The 20,569-nt window shown below is 40.0% G+C and overlaps 1 protein-coding gene across 1 annotated transcript; it reads left to right on the forward strand.

Moving 5' to 3' along the window:
- Nucleotides 1–6,651: 6,651 nt before the first annotated feature.
- pnocb (prepronociceptin b) lies at nucleotides 6,652–19,941 on the forward strand. Its single transcript, XM_041806120.1, has 2 exons — nucleotides 6,652–6,789; nucleotides 19,210–19,941. Exons 1-2 carry the CDS (start codon nucleotides 6,652–6,654, stop codon nucleotides 19,861–19,863), a joined length of 792 nt encoding a protein of 263 aa, XP_041662054.1. The 3' UTR covers nucleotides 19,864–19,941.
- The last annotated feature ends 628 nt before the right edge of the window (nucleotides 19,942–20,569 follow it).

Below are 20,569 nucleotides of genomic sequence, written 5' to 3' on the forward strand. Positions count from 1 at the left end.
CACCATCCCTGTCTGACATCTCTCCATTAGAGCATTTTCATATGACCCTGTCTGCATGTTTTTTGCATGTTCTACATCCATCCTAGAATTGTAATGGCATGAACATGGCACAGGAAAATAATCTTTTGAAAAAATAAAGTCCACACCTTTAAGGCAAAGTAAGGGGTGGATGTGATGAGTAAGCATGGCTTGTACTGTCTGGGTGGGTTGTAGGGTTTCCATGAGCCCTTGGCTGAGTTGTAGATGTCCCAAAGGCCTGAAAACAGCCAGCACTCACACACTTACCAGGTGTGAAAGGACTCGGACAACAGATGCCATTGAGCCTGACCTTGGCTTCTGAGCAACGTGTGTGTGTGTCAGTGAGTCCAGCATGACTTTGGCTGCCACCCCTACCTCTCCAGTCCATGCAGAGCTCTGAGAAATCATCACAGGCCTGATATTCTGCAACCAGGGTCTGGAGAGGCAGAAGTAGCAGCTAGAGTCAAGCTGCACATGTCGACACACGTATGTGGCTTGGCAGCCAAGCTCTAATGCATCTCTTTTGTCCAGGCCTTTTCTCACCTGGTAATATGCACATAGACTGCTGGCAGGTTTTTGGGTCCTTGGGACATCCACAGCACGTTCAGGGGCTTTTGGCAACCCTTCTATCAATCCGGACAGTTCCAGAGGCCGTGGTTTCTCACTACATCCACCCCTTACTCCATCCTAAAGGTGTGGACTTTGCTCTTTTTTGAACACATTATTTTCCCCTGCCTCTAGTAGTTTGTAAGGACATCCAGAGCATGACCTGGGCTTTGCCTACCCCCTTTTCCACCCAGTGGTGGCCACAGGCACACAGCAAAATCGCCAGTGTTAGATTAACACTGAGAGTGTTAAATCTAACACTAGGAAAGTGTTTATATATGTCCACACTTTTGAGTGTTAATTTAACACTTTTCATAGTGTTACTTTTTTTACACTGAACCAGTGTTACTCCAACACTGTATGGTGTTAAAAATTTACACTGAGTAGTGTTGAAAGTACTCTACACTGGTGCCAGTGTTAAAAAATTCAACTCTACTGGACTTCATGTAACCCTGTTGTAATAACACTAGTGAGTGTATTACAATTAACTCCAGTGGGTGTTGAATATTTTCTATTAATAACAAGATACAAGACATGCAAGTCTCTCAGAGAAATTTAAATCAGGTACATGCAATATCAATGATTGCCACCTCACATTGTATAACTGATGCGACATGAAGTGTTTTATGACAATCATGGGGCAATGAGGCAGACTCAGAGCTGGAACGTACTCTGAGTTGACAGACTGCACTCTTTCCAAACTTTGATAAAGCTGTTGACACAGTCAGGAGGTAATCAACCTAGCAGACAACTACACTCATGGTGCAATAGTGTTAAATGTCTAAAACTTAAGAACTCAAGATAATTCAAGAAACATGTGCAAGTGAATCCCAGCAGTGATCCCTGTACAACAGGCAACATTTAAACACAGCTAGACATTTGATCATCTAAAACATCTAAAGCACATCCATACATACTGTACAAAGGCATGATGGGGAAACTCTGCCCTCCAGATTTAAAATGCAGTAGGTGGGGCTTGGATCAATTGCCACTCTACAGTGTTAGAGTAACACCGGTGCGTTAACACTGTCAAATAACTCCAACACTGAAGACCATTTACTCTGATTAGAGTTAAAATACCACTGAGTGTTAAAATCAACACTGAAATGTTTAACACTGAGAATTTAACACTCCAGTTTTTGCTGTGCAGCTTACTTGCCAAAATCTTCTTCCATCCATCTGTAATATTAGAATTCAGCAGTGGTTATAATGAAACCATTTTATCCCTTGCATGTCCCATTTGGAGTCACAGGGGGACTGGAGTACCCTGGCAAGGCCGCCCATAAGGGGGGATGAAGGGAAGAGTTTTTTGGGCCAGTCAAACTGGGGTTAGCAACAACTATTCCTATCAACGCAACAAACCATGAAATTTATTCATTTATGCTGTGGTACAAATATAGCCTTTTCAAAATGTAAACTTCTTTTCTTAGAAACCCCCCCCCCCACACACACACAGTTTTATGGGTAAAGTTAACAACGTAGATAGACAAACTGAACTAAACTATTTGGAAAGTAATGCTAGACTTCAAAGCAAGGCCATGATGTGCACAAACGTCAGGATGCCAGAAAATGGAGATAAATTTAATGGAAAATAATTACATCATTGTAAAAAGAGGTGAATAAATTAATAATAGGTGATAGGTGAAAAGTAGGAAAAGTGGGGAAAAAGTAGCAAAAATAGGTGAAAGTGGCAAAATGGGATATAAATGCCAAAAAAGTGGCAAAAATGAGTGAAACTACAATGAAAAGCTGCTGAATGGGCATAAAGGGGCAAACAGTTGGAAAATATGCAAAAAGTTGTAAAAAAAAGGTATAAACTGGCAAAGAAAGGTGATAAAAAATTAGGGAAAAGCAATAAAAATGGCAAAAGCAGCAAAAATGGGATATAAATGCCAAAGAAGTGAAAAAAAGGGTTGAAAGGAACCAAAACAGGCAAAAAAGCAGGAAAAATGGGAAATAAATGCTAAAAAGAGCAAAAGGGGAGAAATTCAGCACAATGGGTCAAAGGTGGCAAAAAGGGGTTAAAAAGGCAAAAATGGCAGGAAAATGGGTAGAAACTGGCAAAGAGAGGTGATGAGTGAAAAGTAACTAAAACGGGCAAAAACTGCACAATGGGCATAAAGTGGCAAGACAGTAGCAAAATTGACAAAAACTGGCAAATAAAGGGTAAAAACTGGCAAAGAGAAGTGATAAAAAACAGTGTAAAAGCAGCAAAAATGTGATTTAAATGAAAAGAAGTGGCAAAAATGAGTGAAATGCAGCTAAAAATGGCAAAAAGCAGCAAAAAGAGCATGAAGTGGTAAAGAGAAACAATAAAGGGCAAAAAGTGCAAAATGGGTAAGAAATAGCAACAAGCTGGAGCAAAAATGGGTGGAAAAAGTGTTGAAAATGGGTTAAAATTTTTCAAAAATAGATAAAGCCAACATCAGAGCCCAGAAATAGTTTGACACACTCTTCAGGTCCAAAATGTGCTAACTGTTAGCTGGGACTAGCTGGCTATCAGGGCCAGCACCATGCCACTGATCCAGCATGCACTGATATCATTAATAAATCAAAACTGGGGAGGGCACATTCTCTGGGTTCTTCAGAGGCCTGCAGACCTGCACCCTGGTCTGGTTGCCAGTCATCGCAGGGCTGACAAGGACAAGACAGCCATATTTACTTTCACACCCACGGACATTTAAGACTCACTATAGAACCTAACAGGAACCAGGAATACCCGGAACAAACCCATACATGCACGGGAAGAACATGCAAACTCCCCTTATGGGGTTGATAATCCAGATTCTTCTAAATACTGAAAATACAGAAGTAAGAAAACCAAGCAAAAAAAAAAAAAAAACATTTTCAAACTTTGGGAGATCATTGGATATGAACTTTAATAATGTGTTGAACTTCAGGCATTCTGAAACTGTGGACTTATTGTTTTTCTAAAAGCCTGAATCACAGCAGTCTGATGTGATCCCATGAAGTCCACCGTACTTATAAAGAAGATGATGGTCATTGTTTGCCTTTAATCCTTTGTGTTATTGAATATTGATGAATAATGGTCCACAGTGACTCAAACTCCTGGTTCCATTTACCACTGTAAGATAATAACATGTGAAAGCCTCGTCTCTGTCTGTCTAGGGCCTACACCATCACTAACGCTGCACTGGTTACTTATTAGTTCAACTAAGTAAGTAAGGGCCACCGAAGGGAGAATATAACAATATCAAAAAGGCTTCATCAGCATGCTGGTTAATGGTCACTGCACAAAACATCCCAGCAAGGCAAACAAACATGCTGTTTTAATGATTTCCCATAAAGCCATTTATGTATTTTAAGAGGGCCGGAGTCACACATGGCCTCTTTCATCTGCTATTGACTCAGACTGGTAATGGGCTAAAGTGAGAACGGTCACGCTGATGTAGTTTTTACTTATTTATTTTTACTCCAGTGCACCCATCAATATGACATCCTCCTTTGTTTAAGATTTTCATTCATCTGAGTCACGTCTGTGCTCTGATTGTGTTGTTCTCATTAATCTATGGAAATGGTATTATCCAGAATCTCTTTACATGATAATGGCTTCATTCAATGGCATCAGACACATTTTAAATATTTATATGGTTAACAGAATGTTTAGTTTCCTAAACTCTGGCTGAAAGAGCAGAAAATAAAGGACAGAGAGACCTTGGCTCATGATCCGCTGGAGACTCCAGCGCACGTTTCTGTTGAAGCAGAGAAAATCTGATGTTCTGAGTGGATTTTTCGTTATCTCTGTTATTGGGTGAAACTATATCATCGCTGAGTGACACTTGATTGGTGTCAGAGAGTGGAGGTCAAGACACAAACACAGCGCACCTGATCACAGATTTTCAGCTGCCGACAGAGACATATAAGGATCATCTGGATTTTATAAGTGGCAACCTTCGAGGTCGAAGAGTGAAGCCAGTGTAGAAGAATCAAAAACTACAGTTTTCCCATTGTCCTCTAGAGCAGTGGATCTCAACCTTTTCAGCCCATGACCCCCAAAATAAAGGTGCCAGAGACCAGGGAACCACCGCTGTACCTGAAGGTGGTTTGACCTGAATGACTCTTATCACTCTTATCAAAGAAACAAATATCTTTATTCATTTGTGTAGTAAATAGCCTTCTTTAAATGAAAATAACATTAAAATGGGTTAAGAATTGCTAAAATTGGTTAAAAATGGCAACAAATGGTAGAAAAGGTGATGAAATTGGATTTTTAAAGAACATGATGCCTTAAAAGTGGCAAAAATGGGCACAAAAGCTTTTAAGTGCAAAAAATGGTGGTGGAAATTAGGTGGACTGGGATAAAAACTTATATAAACTGGCAAAAATGGGTTAACTTTGGTTAAAATAGGCAAAAAGAAGTGTAAAAAGTGGTTGATAGAGGCAATAATAGACACAAAGAAGCAAGAATTGATTTAGAAGTGGCAAAAACAGGCAGAAAAAAGTGATGGAAGGGGTTTAGAATGGACAAAAATGGGTTTTAAGTGGCAAAAATGTGCTGTTTAATCGGAGCTGAACTACATTTTTTTAAAAACAAGTTTAAAGAGTCACAATGAAAGCTTGTCTTTGCACAAAAGTTGTTTTTGCACATTCCCTGAGCAGCTTTGGCATCGAGCTTCGGCATTAACAATCTAAGGCAGGGGTGGACTGCACAAGAGTAGCGCATGCACTCTATGTTTCAATAAAAACTTTTGGTAGTGATTGAAATTTAAGAAACTCTTGTTTTGTCACAGAGGAGGAGGTTTTGGGTCCTAATGCTCAACCAGTTTGGATGTATAAGAGGATGTCTCTTTTGTGACTGCAGAAGGGGACTATAGATGATCGTAAAAAAATAGTGAGCAAATATAGTTGGGTAATTTTAATATACCCAACTATTGCCAATGTGTTGGGAACACTCATAATTGCTCTGATTGGCCTGTCATGAATGTGACAGAATGTTCCTCCAATCACCATCTGAAGACTTTCTGAAAAGTCCTGCCCTTCCCAAACGTTTTCTACGGGAGCATTCCAAGATGAATGTGAAATATTCAGTCCATCAGGTGTGTCAGGTTAGCTGTTTCCTGCCAACAGGGCTTTATGGACATCCTAGATAATCTGCAGCAGGTCTAGTTTCAGTGCAGGCTGCTGCTAAATCACATCAATCTACGTGGAGCAGATCGACTCAAACAACCAGAGAAACGTGCAAATTATCCAACTTCAAAATAAAGCGGTTGTAAATCACAACTCAACATTATGCTCATCCTGCAGCACGAGCAAGAGGTTACCAATCAGTCATGGGGTTGCAGAGCTACAAAAGAGCCACTGATGAGGAAAAGTGAACTTTTAAAGAGGAAAACCTCAGCATTTGACATGAAGCCCCATCCTTTGTAGCAGATATTAGCATTTTAAAGTCATAATGTACTCATTCATAGCAGAACAAATAAAATTATGGATCATGCCAAAATAAATGAAAAATCAGTCTCGAAAAGGCAAAATAATCCACTGTTGATAAACTAAACCTGCATGAACGGGCAGCCCTCCTGGGATTTCTTGTCTCAAGCTGCGCTGCGTCCTACAGCGCTCCAGTGTGCGAGGCCGCTCATCTTCAGTTGGAGTAAAACAGCAGAGTGCTTATTTCTCCTCCAATTGTGTTTATTACAAAAGGGTGTGACTCTTGAGGGCACCCATAGCCCATAGCACAGATCAACATGTACAAATCTCAGTCATCCAGCGCTCCCCTCCTCACTGAAAACATTTCCTCACTGACTGCTGAGTTTTCCCTCTCTGTCCTGACTCTACTACTATCCATCACCTGTTACAGGCAGAATTAACCATCACTGTGACTAATATCCTGTCTGTGATTGAAAAATAATAATGACCATGCCACTGTGTCTGCTCTCTCCCTGCAGGCTGGACCCTGATCTGAAAGACTTCATTTCTTCTATTCTCCAATCATCAATCCTTGCTGTAAAACCATCTCTTGGACCTGCTCGGCTCCTGTTTTCCCCTCCTGCCAGGCTGTGCTGAGCCATGAAGATCCCTCTGTGGTACCTGCTGGTGCTGCTGGCGTGTCTCTTCAGCCCTGGACGCAGTGACTGCCAGGGGGAGTGTGTAGCATGTGGTGTGCTAATGCAGCAGCAGCAGCTGCAGCAAGCCTTCAACACCATGGTGAGAATTTGTTTTAGTCTGTTCCAGCCTCTGCAGATAAGAGCGTCCAATAAGGCTTATCAACGCTATAGCGTGTCAGTGTGGGCACAGCTGCCCCGCGCCCTCAACACCATGATAAAGGTGTTTGTTGTTGTGATTGTCTGAGATTTTTTTTTTTATCACAGTACAGCTTCTGGAAATGCATTATGGGAACTTTGATAGTGCTGGAGCACTTTGTCTGTTCAGCCACATGCATACAAAATTAGTCCTTTGTTGGATTTTTTAGAGGATTTTGTTTAGTTGAAAGGGCAAAATACGGAGTGCATATTTTTGTTTATATCTTGACAATAATTCAAACAGATCACCAAGTCAGTTAAACCTGGTATTGCTTGAATTTATCACAGCCGTTAAGAACAAAAATGTCCACTTTAAAAACATCATAAAACTGTTATACTTTAATATTTTCACCATCTTTTGGGGGCTAAAATCTTTAAATCAACTTCAGTCCTGATAAAATATTCAATTATTTTGTGAATTTTAACCCTTTAAATGCCACTTTGATCACATGATGCAACTGTCATACATTTTTTATTGCTAATTACTATGATTTTTCAACTTTGGTTTACAACCCCAGTTCCAAAAAAGTTGGGGCACTGTGTAAAATGTAAATAAAAAACAGAATGCAATGATTTTCAAACTTCATAAACCCATATTTTATTCACAATGGGACATAAACAACATATAAGATGTTGACGCGGAGATTTTTTACCGTTTCATGAAAAATAGTAGCTCACTTCGAATTTTTATGCCAGCAACACATTTCAAACTAGAAAAGCACTCAGAGAGCGCAGACCTCCACCATTAGCCCTATCTCCCAATAGTGAAGAATCCTTTAAAAAACATTCCTGGATCCAGATGGTGATCCGGATCACTTCCAAAATCTAATTCGCCGATTACTCCCTCCCCGGTGGGGTGGAGACACGGTGAGGCAAAGCGTTGGCTTCGCTACGTGTGGACTGTCATGGCGGAAGCACCCATGGTCTCACCAGAAGACTGGAAGTCTTGGCAGAGGGTGAATATTCCTCTACTCCTCCCAGCATTGTAAGTATCCTCGCTACAATTCTCTGTCTTTCTCTCTGTTACGCTCTGACTTGTCTCCTCGACCGGGCATGCGTCTTTCAAACTCTAAACTCCAAAACTTTGAAGAGAAAGACACCAAAAACATGCTGCTGGGTTTAAAGTTACTCATGTCGGCCATCTTCTGGTGTGAAGTGGTATCAGCGCAGACCTCTGCCATTAGCCCTATCTCCCAATAGAAAAGAATTTTAAAAAAAATATATAGATCCAGACAGTGATCTGGATCAGTCCCAAAATCTAATCAGTTCTTCCTGATGCTATTTCTTACATTTCCTGAAAATATCATGAAAATCCGTCCATGACTTTTTGAGTTATGTTGCTAACAAACAAACTAACTAACTAACAAACAAATGAACAAACCCACCCGATCACATAACCTCCTTGGCAGAGGTAAAAAGTAGGGCTGGGGCCTGCCTTAAGTCCAGACCTTTAACCAACAGAAAAAATTTGGAGCATCATAAAAGAAATTGACTGGAAAAGAAGACCCAGGACTGTGGAGCAGCTAGAATCCAACATCAGATTAATTTGACAACATTCCTCTCAAAACTCCAGCAACTGGTCTCCTCACTTCCAAGATGTTTACAAAGTGTTGTTAAAAAAAAAAAAAAAGAGCTGAAAGTGGCAGTAAATGGGTTAAAGAGTCAAAAAGAGGCAAAAACTGGCAAAAAGTAAAAAAATGGTTAAAAAGTATCAAAAATAGGTTAAAAAGAACTAAAAAGAGGCGATAAAGTTTGTTTGCCATGGCAAAAATGGATTAAAGTAGCAGAAATTGGCAGAAAAAAAAAGATGAAAATGTATCCAAAGATGACAAGAAGGCAGAAATGGGAGAAAATGGTTTATAGCAACAACAAAAGGGTTAGAGAGGCAACAATGGGCAGAAAAGGTGGTGAAAGTGGTTAGCAATTGGCAAAAGTTATTTAACTGTGGAATAAATTTGGCAGAAAAGTGGTTAAAATGTATTCAAAAGGGGCCAAAAAGTGCCCAAATAGGTTAAATAGGCAAAATGGGTTAGATCTGGCAGAAAAGAGAGTAAAAGGAGGGATAAATGGGTGAAAATCAGCAGAGGGTTGGGTTTTAAGAGGCCAAAACTAGGTTTGAGTGGGAAAGTTGGGAAAAGTGGTGAAAATGGTGATAATTGGTTAAAGTAGCAGTACTGAGCAGAAAAAGTGACAAAAGGGACTTAAAAGATGTGGAAAAGTAGGTCAGAACATCAAAAATGGGTTAAAAGAGTAAAAAAAAAAAGAGTTAAGTGTGGAAAAGTTTGTTTACAGTCACAAAAATGGGTTAAAGTTGTAGAAATTAGCAAAAGAAAAGTTGTGAAAAGGTATTTAAAGATGGTAAAAATGAGTAACCTGACACGCCAGATGGTTTTGTTTCACACATCCACCTGGTAAACCTCCCATAGACAGCATTTGGGAAAGGGCAGAGCCTTTATTAAAAAAAAAAAAAAAATTAGAGGGCAATTGGATGAACGTCCTGTCAGTCACATCTTTACAGGCCAATCAGAGCAACAAAACACATGATGTAGCCGCTACCAAGGAGTAACCTCCATAAAGAGCTGCATAGAGCAAACCATGGCGACTATAGACATGTCAGTACACGACCTTTGTTGCTTTTAAAAAGAAAACAACTCACTGTGTGTTCGTTTTTCTTCTTTTAACAAAGAAATGTCATCAATTTCTGATAAAACCGGTGCTTTAGCAGCATCAACGCTAATGTCTTCCGCCATAATTGCACCGGCCTCTTGTTGCTGCTTGCTTACGTCACGGCTCCGCCGCACCCAAAAGTACTGCCCCTCGTTACTGATTGGTCCTGTCACTTTCTAACCGGGCCCAAACGGTTCAGACGGGAGCTTTGCAAGATGGATTTGCCGGTGAGAAACACGGAAATGGGCGTATCAATCTGCTTTGCAATGTTAAAAAATGGGTAGAAAATGACAAAAAGTGGGATAAAAGAGGCACAGATGGGTGAAAATTGGCAAAAGATTGGTTGAGGGGTTAAAGAAGCAAACATGGGGCAAGAAACGTGGTGTAAAGAGTTGAAGTGTCATAAATGGACTGGAAGTAGAAGAAGTAGGGAGAAAAAAAGTGTTTAAAAGAAGTTAAAAATGTTTAATGTGGAAAATTTGCACTGAAAGAGGCTAAATGGACGAAAGTGGCCAAAAATTGGCTCGATAGGCTGAAAAAAAGGGTGAAAAGCTATTTAAAAGTAATGAAAAGAGGCAAAAAATTAGCATGAATTAAACGTTCAACATTAGAACCCAATTCCAGCTCCAAAAAGAGGTAACCACCATTGCTTCATATTTTGATGTCATCAACAAATCACAACTGGATCAGACTGTTAACTGAGTTTTTCAGGGGCTCTGCAAATTCTGTGGGCAGGCCTGGTTAAAGAGACATGCTAGTCTCTTAGCTCCTGGCTAATTCACCATCATTCAGTCTTAACACCAGTGGTTTCTCAGCTCTCAACATGTAGGGATACGGCGTCATGGCGAGAGGGCTTCATATGTGATGAATGAGCTGCTGTTAGCATAAGAGGAGGCCAAGTGAGTTCAGGTATCAGGTTGTCACTGAAGATGAATTGTTAATGCATAGTGTGAATGCACATACTAAAGTGGAGTCTCTTGGTATCTGAATGTCCATTATAAAAAGGTAAACGGTGCCATAGCAGACAAATGATAGTCCTTAGCTCGAACAGATTACAACAGCAGAAAAATATCTCTGGGTTATAGAGAGGAAAGTGAAAATATTATCACGGCAACTTTGCCCTGCTGGGTTTAGAGTAATTGAAATTGGATCATTTGCATGAGTAAGTATCTTAAGCACCTCTGTGAGGCTTCGTGATCGACATTAAGGTTTCCTCCTCTGCACTAAAAGAAGGCTACAGCTCTCCAAACTCAAACCAAAATTTCAGTGCAGCACACAATCTCATTTTCTAAACAGTGCAAGACACGACAGCGGATAAAAATAGTCCGTGGGCGTCCATGAATAGCTGTAGGACGGCTAATTTAGCTGATAATGATGCAGAGAGAGACAGCTGGGACCTTTTTGGGAGTTGTAATAGAACTCTGTAATTGACTGCTGCTCAGTATCATCAGCCCGGGCTTACATCGGTGACTGACACATTTTATCAGCCCCTCATTGTGTTAGCGGATTTCCCATTGAGCCGCAGATGGAATCCACCGAGCAATTCCATTGTTTCCCGCTCCAGACCGAGAGTGTGCGAGGTGAAGGTGGTTTTTATGTCAGGAACAATTGAATTATCAGTGCACACACCTTCACTCTCATACCTAAACACAAACACATGCAGAATACACACGCAACAAACAGCTATAGCTTCATCCCTTTCACTGACTACATTCAACAATGCTCATCTTAAAGGGAAATGTCCAACCTTCTTGTTCTCTTATTATTATCAGCAGCAGCAGCAGAAGCCCACGGGGACAGTCCTCTGTATGAATACAGGTATTTATTATTTAACCTTCTGTAGAGGCTGACTTAAACCTCAGAACACCTATAGATAAAGGCAAACTTCTTATATGGCATTCATTCATTGCTGCTCATAGTCAAACACCAGGCCTGAATATGAATGTCAGGAATGTTAAATGCTCTTGCATTGTGTCATAATGAACCATGTATCCAGGCCGCCACACAACCCCTGGCGTCAGGGTTGCCAGGTCTGAGGTTTTCCTGCAGAATTAGGCTTCTTTCACATGCTACTGTGGGTAGATTTTTTGTCCGCAGAGTGAGTTGATCTATTTTAGATCTCAGTTAAGTTACAAATAAAACTCAATATTATTAAAAGACAACTTTGTTTACACTCCAATCCAGATAATAAATGTGGCATATGTACAAATAAACATGCACAAGCAGACAGAGCCCTGCTCTGCTCTCTGTTCTCATTAAAACTTTGGTAGAGAAGGAAGAAATGACTAGCCAGGTAACTAGCAAGTTATCTGGCAACTGCTGCAGAGACACATGCTGCCCAGCAAGAGGGCAAAATACAGAAAAACCAATTTTTCTCTGCAGCAGCATCACACCTTAACAGTGCAAAATGGGTTTGCAGAATGTGGATAGAGTTGGCAGTGCTGGAGCTGCCAGCCTTTGATCCTCTTTGCAGGTTAACATCCACACTTCTTTGTTAAATATCATCACTCGGTGCTTCGGTTATGTGTGATCAGTGGTTCCCAGCCTTGCATCCCGAGGGGGGTTGCCAAAGATAACAGGGGGTGTGTGAGACCCTGTCTGCTCTGATGTTGTCCAAATTAGATGGGCATGTATATTTTTTAAAATCATGATTAGAAACATGATGAATAAAACGAGGAGAATCTGTTCATGTTTGTGCAAAAAGAGTCACAATTATAGGGAAGAAATAAGAAAAATTTCAGAGTAGAAGTCATTTATTTACAAAAAAATCAAACTCAGAATTTCAGAGCTTAAAAAGTTGGAAGCTTGCAAGAAAAAAATAAATCCAAGTTTAAAAAGTCTTAAATTCTCACCTTAGCAACAAAAAAATTCAAGTTTCAAAAATTGTAAATTAATAACAGGTAAAATAAAAATTCACAAGAAACAAAACTGAAACAAGTGGTACGATTTTCAACTCTAGTATTTAGAATCTCAAAAATGTTGTTACAGTTGACATACATTTACAACTTTGATACAAAAAAATCTAATGAATTATCAACATTTTTAAGCTGAACAGTCAAAGGAAACCAGAATAAGATCCCTTTGAGGGCTGGATTCAAAGCAGTGTTATACTGTGTTGTATTTTATGTACTGTTATGCCCATTTTTTAAAAAATCTAAATTTTGGGGGAGCTTTTTATGCCTTTTTTGATAGCAGAGGACAGTGGATAGAATCAGGAATGAGTGAGCTGGTGAGAGACATGCGGGAAAGTGTCACAATTTGGATTTGAACCCGGGCAAACCACGTACATGGGGAGCACCTCAAACTACAAGGCTACCTGCACCCTTAAAAAAAATGGTACAAACTAAGCATTTATGGTGGGATTTTTAGATTTCAATATTACCTTTTTTAAAAATTGCAGTTAATCTCAGAAATCCTGCAGTTAATCAGATTAATCTCACTTTGATGCAGAATTTTAATCCATTCATCCATTTTATATGCCACTTATTCCGTTGGGGGTTGCAGGGGGCTGGAGCCTATCCCAGCTGTCATTGGGCGACAGGTGGGGTACACCCTGGACTGGTCACTAGTTAATTGCAGGGCTGACATATAGAGACAGACAACCAGGCACGCTCACGTTCAAACCTACGGCCAATTAAGTCACCAATTAACCTAACGAGCATGTCTTTGATGGTGGGAGGAAGCCGGAGAACCCCACACATGCACGGGGAGAACATGCAAACTCCGCACAGAAAGGCCCTGACCGGGAAGTGAACCAGGGATCTTCTGTCTGTGAGGCAACAGCACTAACCCCTGCACCGCTGTGCAGCCCCTGACATGACCTTAACCTCAGAAAAAGAAACGGGCAATAAAGCCTGCGATTAATGTTAATACTTTGAAAGAAGAATGCACTCATTGTAGCCTTTTACTCAAATGTGTCATGAAACCTGACAGCCCTAGTTATTTTGCAAAACTTTAAACAATCATAGCAATAATATTGTATTTGAAAGACATCATATATGATCTGGTATTGTTTTGATTTGACTTCAGCAGTTGTTGGTCTAGTTCTTGAGAAGCATCTTGCTGCAGACATTGAACATCCATAAACGCATGTTTAGTTGACTCCTGTTGGTAAATGCATCTGGAAATCTGCAAGAGGAACAATAGAAAAAGATAGAGAAGAAGTAAATGAAAGAAAGAAGGAGACTGACGTAGAATAAGAGCAGGAAGGAGGCATGTTAGCTGTAAATGTGAGATTTGTTCAGCAATAAAATTGTTAGTTTTTAAATAACATAAACAAAAGCTGGGAAAAATACAAGCACTTAATAATTTACAAACCTTAAAGATGATTAAAAAAGTAACTTGAAAATGTGTAAGATCTTATTTAACCACTATTTGTTGATTGTAAATACACTGATCACAAACATTGTGGTCCATAATTATAAACTCTAAAATCTACTGAGTCTTAAAACTCTGCTGGTTTTGTCCAACATAACTGGCAACCCTGACTGAAATGTCTGAGTTTGTCTTGCATCTTCCATCTAGTTCGACCTGAGTCAGAGTAAAAGAGAGGATTGTGGCCTGTTTTAACCCTAACACACACTAAAAAGTCTAACAACACAAACCTCTTACAGGCATGGAGGAATCTCCAGTTGTTTTATCCCCAGGCTCTCTCCGGCTTATGAAAACACGGTTTATGCACACACACACACTCACACTCTCACTCATAAACTCCTTCAGATTGCTCCATTGATCTGACGTGGAGAATCCCCTGGTGTGCTCATTTCATTTACGATGGATAATTAATTTCCGCTGATAGATTCACAGCGGAACTCCCTCTTCTCCCTCTTCTTTGATGTGGGCAGGTTTTCCGATAACAATGCAATTTATCTCATTTGAGCGGGATTTGACGAGTAAATGGGATTCGCTTCTTTCCTCAAACAGAATTTAACTCATTTGGAGTTTAAAAAACCAGAAAAGGAAAGATTTGGTGCATATTTATCTGCAGCCTGCAGCTTTAGATTATTAAAAGTGTATTTACACTGTCCAAGGAAAACTTAAGGTTGAAAAAACTGCAGGGAATAGGATCAATTCAGGCTGACTTTGAGAGAAGAGCTGCAAAATATACAGGAAAATGGGCAGAAATTCATAAATAAGAAGGTTTATTACCTCTTAATGGAACTGCACCTAAAATATTTCTTCATACACCTTCTCTAGACGTCGTATTTCACCAGGAGTGCATAAAAGTATGAGGTAAAAGTGGTGTGATGCTACAAGAAAAGACGTGAAGGTCGTTCAAAGAGCAGCGTGACAGTGCAGGAATCAACTCCTACCAAGTTCCCTCTGTATCAAAAGTTGACTTTGAAAAAACTATATGTCTGTCATTTTCTTTAAAAATGTCAGAAAATTAAAGACAGCCTAAAAAAAGCATAATTTCATCAGCAAATGACATTTTCTTGCTGTCCTTCAAACTGATTTGTAATTTCTTCCAATTTAGAGCTGTCAGTCACGTTGCAGGAGTGGATGTCAAACGTAGCGAATGATGGACAGCCACATTAGCATGGACTTTCCATATAACGCTGAACATAGCAGGAACAATGAGGAGATATTCCCATGATGCATGTGCCATTCAAGTCAGGGGCTGCTTTCTCATCCTGGGCCTGATTGAACAGCAGTCATTTACAGCTTTTTATATAACGGAAAAATCACTTAGATGGTATGGCTTTTGGTAGACCAGCAGTAACCAGGGCTTGTCATGGCCCTCCTAGAAATCTGGCTAGTTAAAATCTTAATGATTGGCTGTGTGTTTAGTAAACTGACTTTTTAATCTGTTTTTTGGACTATGTTGTTGTTTTTGCTTTGCTTAGCCTCTAACGAAGCTTGGAAGGTCTACAGTAAATGTCGACAGTCTGTTGTCGTGTGTTTAAAAGTTGAAAACATTCAGTATATATATATATATCAGCAGCTAATATAGCCAGCAGTCTGCCTGAATCATAGAATTACATATGCTTTTGGTAGCCATCTAAGACTGATCACTGCTCAGGCTCTGCCAGTTTGTCGGAGGATCAGGCTTGAACAGCCTTTTTCAAGTCCAGCCACAAATTCTTTATTAGATTGAGGTCTGGGCTTCAACTCAGCCACTCCAGAACATTCACCTTGTAGTCTTCAAACCATTTCTGTGCAGCTTTCGCTGTATGCTTCAGGTCATTGTCTTGCTGGAAAAGAAATCTTCTCCCAAGCCATAGTTCTCTTGACTGAATAAGACTGTCCTCCAGGGTTTGTCTGTGTTTTGCCTTATTCATTTTTCCCTCTACCTTTACAAGCCTTCCAGTACTGGCTGCTGAGAAGCATCCCCACAGCATAATGCTGCCACTACTGTGCTTCACAGTGGGGATGGTGTGGATGTGGTGAAGTGCAGTGTTTGGTGTCAGCTAAACATAGCGTCTTGTCTGATGGCCAAAAAGCACCTTTTTGATCTCATCAGACCAAAGAACTTTCTTCCAATTTGACCTAGTTTTCTTCTCAGCTGCTGAAGCTTGCAACTCCTTCAGGGTCGTCATAGGTGTCTTGGTGGTCTCTCTCACTAGTCTCCTTCTTGCACGATCACTCAGTTTGTGAGGACGGCCTGATCTAGGCAGATTCACACATGTGCCATATACCTTCTATTTCTTGATGATGGATTTAACTGAACTCTGGGGGATATTTAGTGCCTTGGAAATATTTTTGTATCCATCCCCTGACTTAGACTTTTCAATAAGCTTTTCTCTGAGTTGCCTGGAGTGTTCTTTTGTCTTAATGGTGAAATGGTACCCAGGAATACTGATTAACCAGTGACTGGAACTTCCAGACACAGGTGTCTTCATACTACAATCACTTGAGACACATTCACTGTACTCAGGTGATCCCCATTTCACTTACTGATTTTTCTTGCACCAGTTGGTTGAACCTCAGTTGAATTAGGTCAGTCACTTCAAGAGGGGGAATATTTAGAGGTGAATATTTTTTATAGGCACTGTTACAACAATTTCCATCAACATTGCAAGGACAGCAGGAATGCACCTCATACAGCATTTATCTGAAAACATCAAATTGACTGCTATAATGAAATCCAACGTCTCTCTTCTATTGCAGATATATTCAAAAAGTTTGAAACTCCATAGAGTATCTAGAAAACTCCTGGATTTGCCGCAGTTTTATCAGAGTCAGAAATTTGGACTTCCATGGTTGTTTTATTGGAATAACAGCACCTTTGTTATAAATGTCAAACAATCAAACATTTTATTGCTCTTCTGAATTGATAAAATTCACTGATTTTGGTTGTAAATAGTAAAAGATGTGTTGAATGCTGCAACATCGTTGGCAGCGTCATCGCTGCCCTGGCAGCACTGGAGGTTTCAAAAGTTTCCGCCAAATCATAAAATCGGAAGTCTAATTCCAGCTCCCACTTTCTTCGTGTCAAAACGTCGCTTCCTTCAGTGGGAAGGACACTGAATCTTAATCCCCTCTGTAGACACTGGCCTTGGTGTGTAAATGAATTATATTTAGATTCAGGTTGACATGTTGAAGGCAGGCCTTTTTTGGCTTCTGTCATAGATGTATGCTTCTATGAATCACTGAAGTTATATAGAAACCAAGGCATCTTGAGCCTTATGTGTCATTGACACTGCCACCATGGTTATCATCTCATTGCCTTTATGTGGCTGCCTGTGAGGATTTAAATCAAACTAATTGTCAGCTCCTTTCATTTCGTCACCATAATGAGAGGCCAGGATGTTTAGCAGTCAGGCTAAAAGGCAGAGACATCTTTGCATAAGGTTTATAACGGTTCTTCTGTGTTATAAGGGTTGGTATACGGCTGTCTATGCTGTACAGTCATCCAAGGTCGACACAAGAGCTTTGGGATTTCAGTCACCTTTTTTCCACCTAGAAGTTCGTCCTCTATGTGGCCTCCCAACTGTTAGGTTAGGGATTTAACCCTAGCTCCTGCAGATGCATGTAGATGTGTCCTTTTTGCTCTGTCACTGCTGTCAGTGTGTGAACGTGTTTGAATGGGATAAGTGGAGAGTGATGGACACTTTACATAGCATCGGTGCGTGAATGTGAGGGTAACATCCAGCTGCAGGGCCTGAGCCCCCGGCCTTTACAAAGCCCCTGGTGTGATGACGGTTAAGTATAGGTAGAGATTTTTTTTCTGAGGGTTCTGTCTTGTTGGTTGTTCTTGTTGTTCCTGAGAAACGATTTACAGTACAAAACAAAACAACAAATGTGCAAAAAGACTGCAAAGACATGCAACACTATACGCAAACTACAACTAATTTCACCAGAATATAATTGACGATATAGACACTTGGATAAAGATTATTGTTAAAAAAGGTTTGAATGTTTAAGAAACTTTAGCTGGCTATCCTGGTTCCTGGATCTAAAATGTAAAATATCCTTGTTAAGCCATAAAAACCTGAAAAAGTTAAGAGTAAGAAAGATTTCATAAATAGTCAAGAATGTGGGGAAAGAAATTAATTTGTGTTTTTATTTCATATTTTCAATTTTGCATCTCAAGATCCTGACTCAAACTTGTGATTTTGACTTTAATATCCTACTTTGACCTTTTCAGCTCATGATTTGGACTATATATGTTACATTTTTATCTTTTAGATTCCCAATTTAAAACTTTTAGTCATATTTTGACCTTTTCAACTCCTTACTTTTGCTTTTTAGTCCCACAATTTGACTTTTAAAATCATGATCTCACATTTTTTTTCTCATATTTTGACATTTTAAATTGATAATTTTTACTTCTCATATCATATTTTGACCTTTTAGAATCCCAATTTTAAATTCTAGTCATATTTTTAACTTTTTAAGTCATCATTTTGAATTCTAGTTCATATTTTGACATTTTCAACTCCTAATTTTGACCTATTTTGACCTATCAGACACACAATTCAAAGTTTTAATTGTGACTTTTAAACTAATTATTTCCAATTTTATGTCATATTTTGATTTCAACTTTTTCTTCATATATTTGCTCTTTAAAAACATTATTTTTCTATTTTTAATGTCTTTTGAACTAATAAGTTGGTATGTTTTCTCAGATTTGAGCCTTTAAACTTATCATATTTACCTTTTTGAATTTCCAAATGATTTATCAGCAGTGCTGGGCTTATTTTCATATTTTATTACTGGTTAAAATGAGGTTGACAGCTATGGTTAAATGTTGACCCTGTTAGGCTTTTAGGTTAGACCTAAATCCAGAATCCAGCCCCTGCTGTTATTGACTTTAAAAAGTATGGCTCCAGTTTGTCTAGGCTAGCAGATCTGGTTGTGCCTAAACTCTTGAGGGCTTTATGCGCCTCAAAAATGTTTTGTGCCACTACTTAATGATGTTAATTTAAAGTCACAATATTAAATGTCTATTTAGTCAAATAAAATCTCTTCCATTGGTAAAAAAAAAAAAAAAGTGATGGAGACATAATTTTATTACAACTTTAAAAAGCAGAAGAAGAACTCTATGTCACTTCTGCTTGACTAGGGTCTTTGTCTTATTAGGGGTCTTTGCCAGGTCAGGGGCATCTGCCCCCGGTTCACAGCTGGATAGTATTTGGGAATGTGGTGTAAAAACTCAAAGCCACTCACCATGCTCTTATACAATAACTCACTGCTCTCTCCTCTCTCTCTGCAGGTGTGTTTGTTGGAGTGTGAGGGCCACGTCTCCTCTTCATTCACATGGAAGTGGTGTAAACATGCTGTAAAGCTATCGAACCAACCTACAATTCCAGAAGGGGGCGCTCTGTTGAAGAGAGCAGGAGGGGAGCTGGAACTGACCTCTGTTGACCTGAAGTCAGACAGCGAGCTGCTGCAATCTTCAGCTGCAGAGCGCTTCCAGGAGGGGGATCAGGATGAGACGCCCTTTGAGAAGCGCAGTGTCCAGTATGACTCATCACTGCTGGAATCCTCCGAGGAGGGGGAGGGCCTGCGGGGTCTGGGTCTCACTCTGGCGGATAAAGAGAGGGAGCTGAGAGAGGAGAGGAGCACGGAGAGTGACAACCAGCTAGAATCAGAGGAGGATGACGCCTCAGAGGCCGTCACCTTATCCAAACGCTTTGGAGGCTTTCAGCGGGGCCGCCATGGATACAGGAAGCTTATTGGCTCACCCATGAGGCCCCTACAAAAGCGTTACGGCGGGTTCATAGGTGTGAGGAAATCTGCCCGCAAATGGAACAATCAGAAACGAGTGAACCAGCTACTCAGGCAGTACCTGGGCATGAGGAGCAGCCGCAGCGGCCGGTTCAACAACGTCCCCGTCACTCGGGTCTGGAGGCAAAACAAACTCTAATGTCATTAGTCCTGATCTCAAAGAATCCCACCCTTCTTACCTCAATCAGCCATGTTTTCAGCAGCTCACGCCAGTTTCAGGTCACGACTGCCATCAAATGAACATCCTCCGCCATCTTCTCTCACCGCTCTTTGTGTCTCTAAGTAACAAGGAATGTTTTTGACCGTAATGTTCTTCTTATATAACACATTTACATGCCATTCTGTGAAATAAAAGAATTAGAGAAGTGCAATTGAATATATTTTTGTGTGTTGGTACAATAAAAATGGCCAAATAACATAAGAAAAATGCTTCACTGCAAGTTTTTCCACCAGACTTTCATGCATGCAAAGGACTGGAAATGTGGTTTGAGTGGGATCTGCAGAGAGTAGTTTCTCTTTTTTAGAGACCTTACTCATTCCAGCTTCCTTTAATGGACTTTGTTTCCACATAGGTAACCTGATGTATTTTAGATTTGAGAAGAGTGGGCCTCATTCACCAATATCTTCTTAAGATTTTCCTGAAATTTGTGCTTTAAAGGAACCCTGCTAAGACATGTCGACTTTATTTGAGCCCTCTCAAAGTCCACTTTGACTCTGCCTGTGAGCTCTATCACAGCGAGCATCAAAGAGCACAATAACCATTTAAAAACATGCATGCAAAAATGGGCTACAAGCTCATCCAAACAATGTTTCCCTCATCAAACACAACTCTAACACCAAAACAA

This window comes from Cheilinus undulatus, linkage group 14 (assembly GCF_018320785.1).
Source record: "Cheilinus undulatus linkage group 14, ASM1832078v1, whole genome shotgun sequence".
Classification (NCBI taxonomy): domain Eukaryota; kingdom Metazoa; phylum Chordata; class Actinopteri; order Labriformes; family Labridae; genus Cheilinus; species Cheilinus undulatus.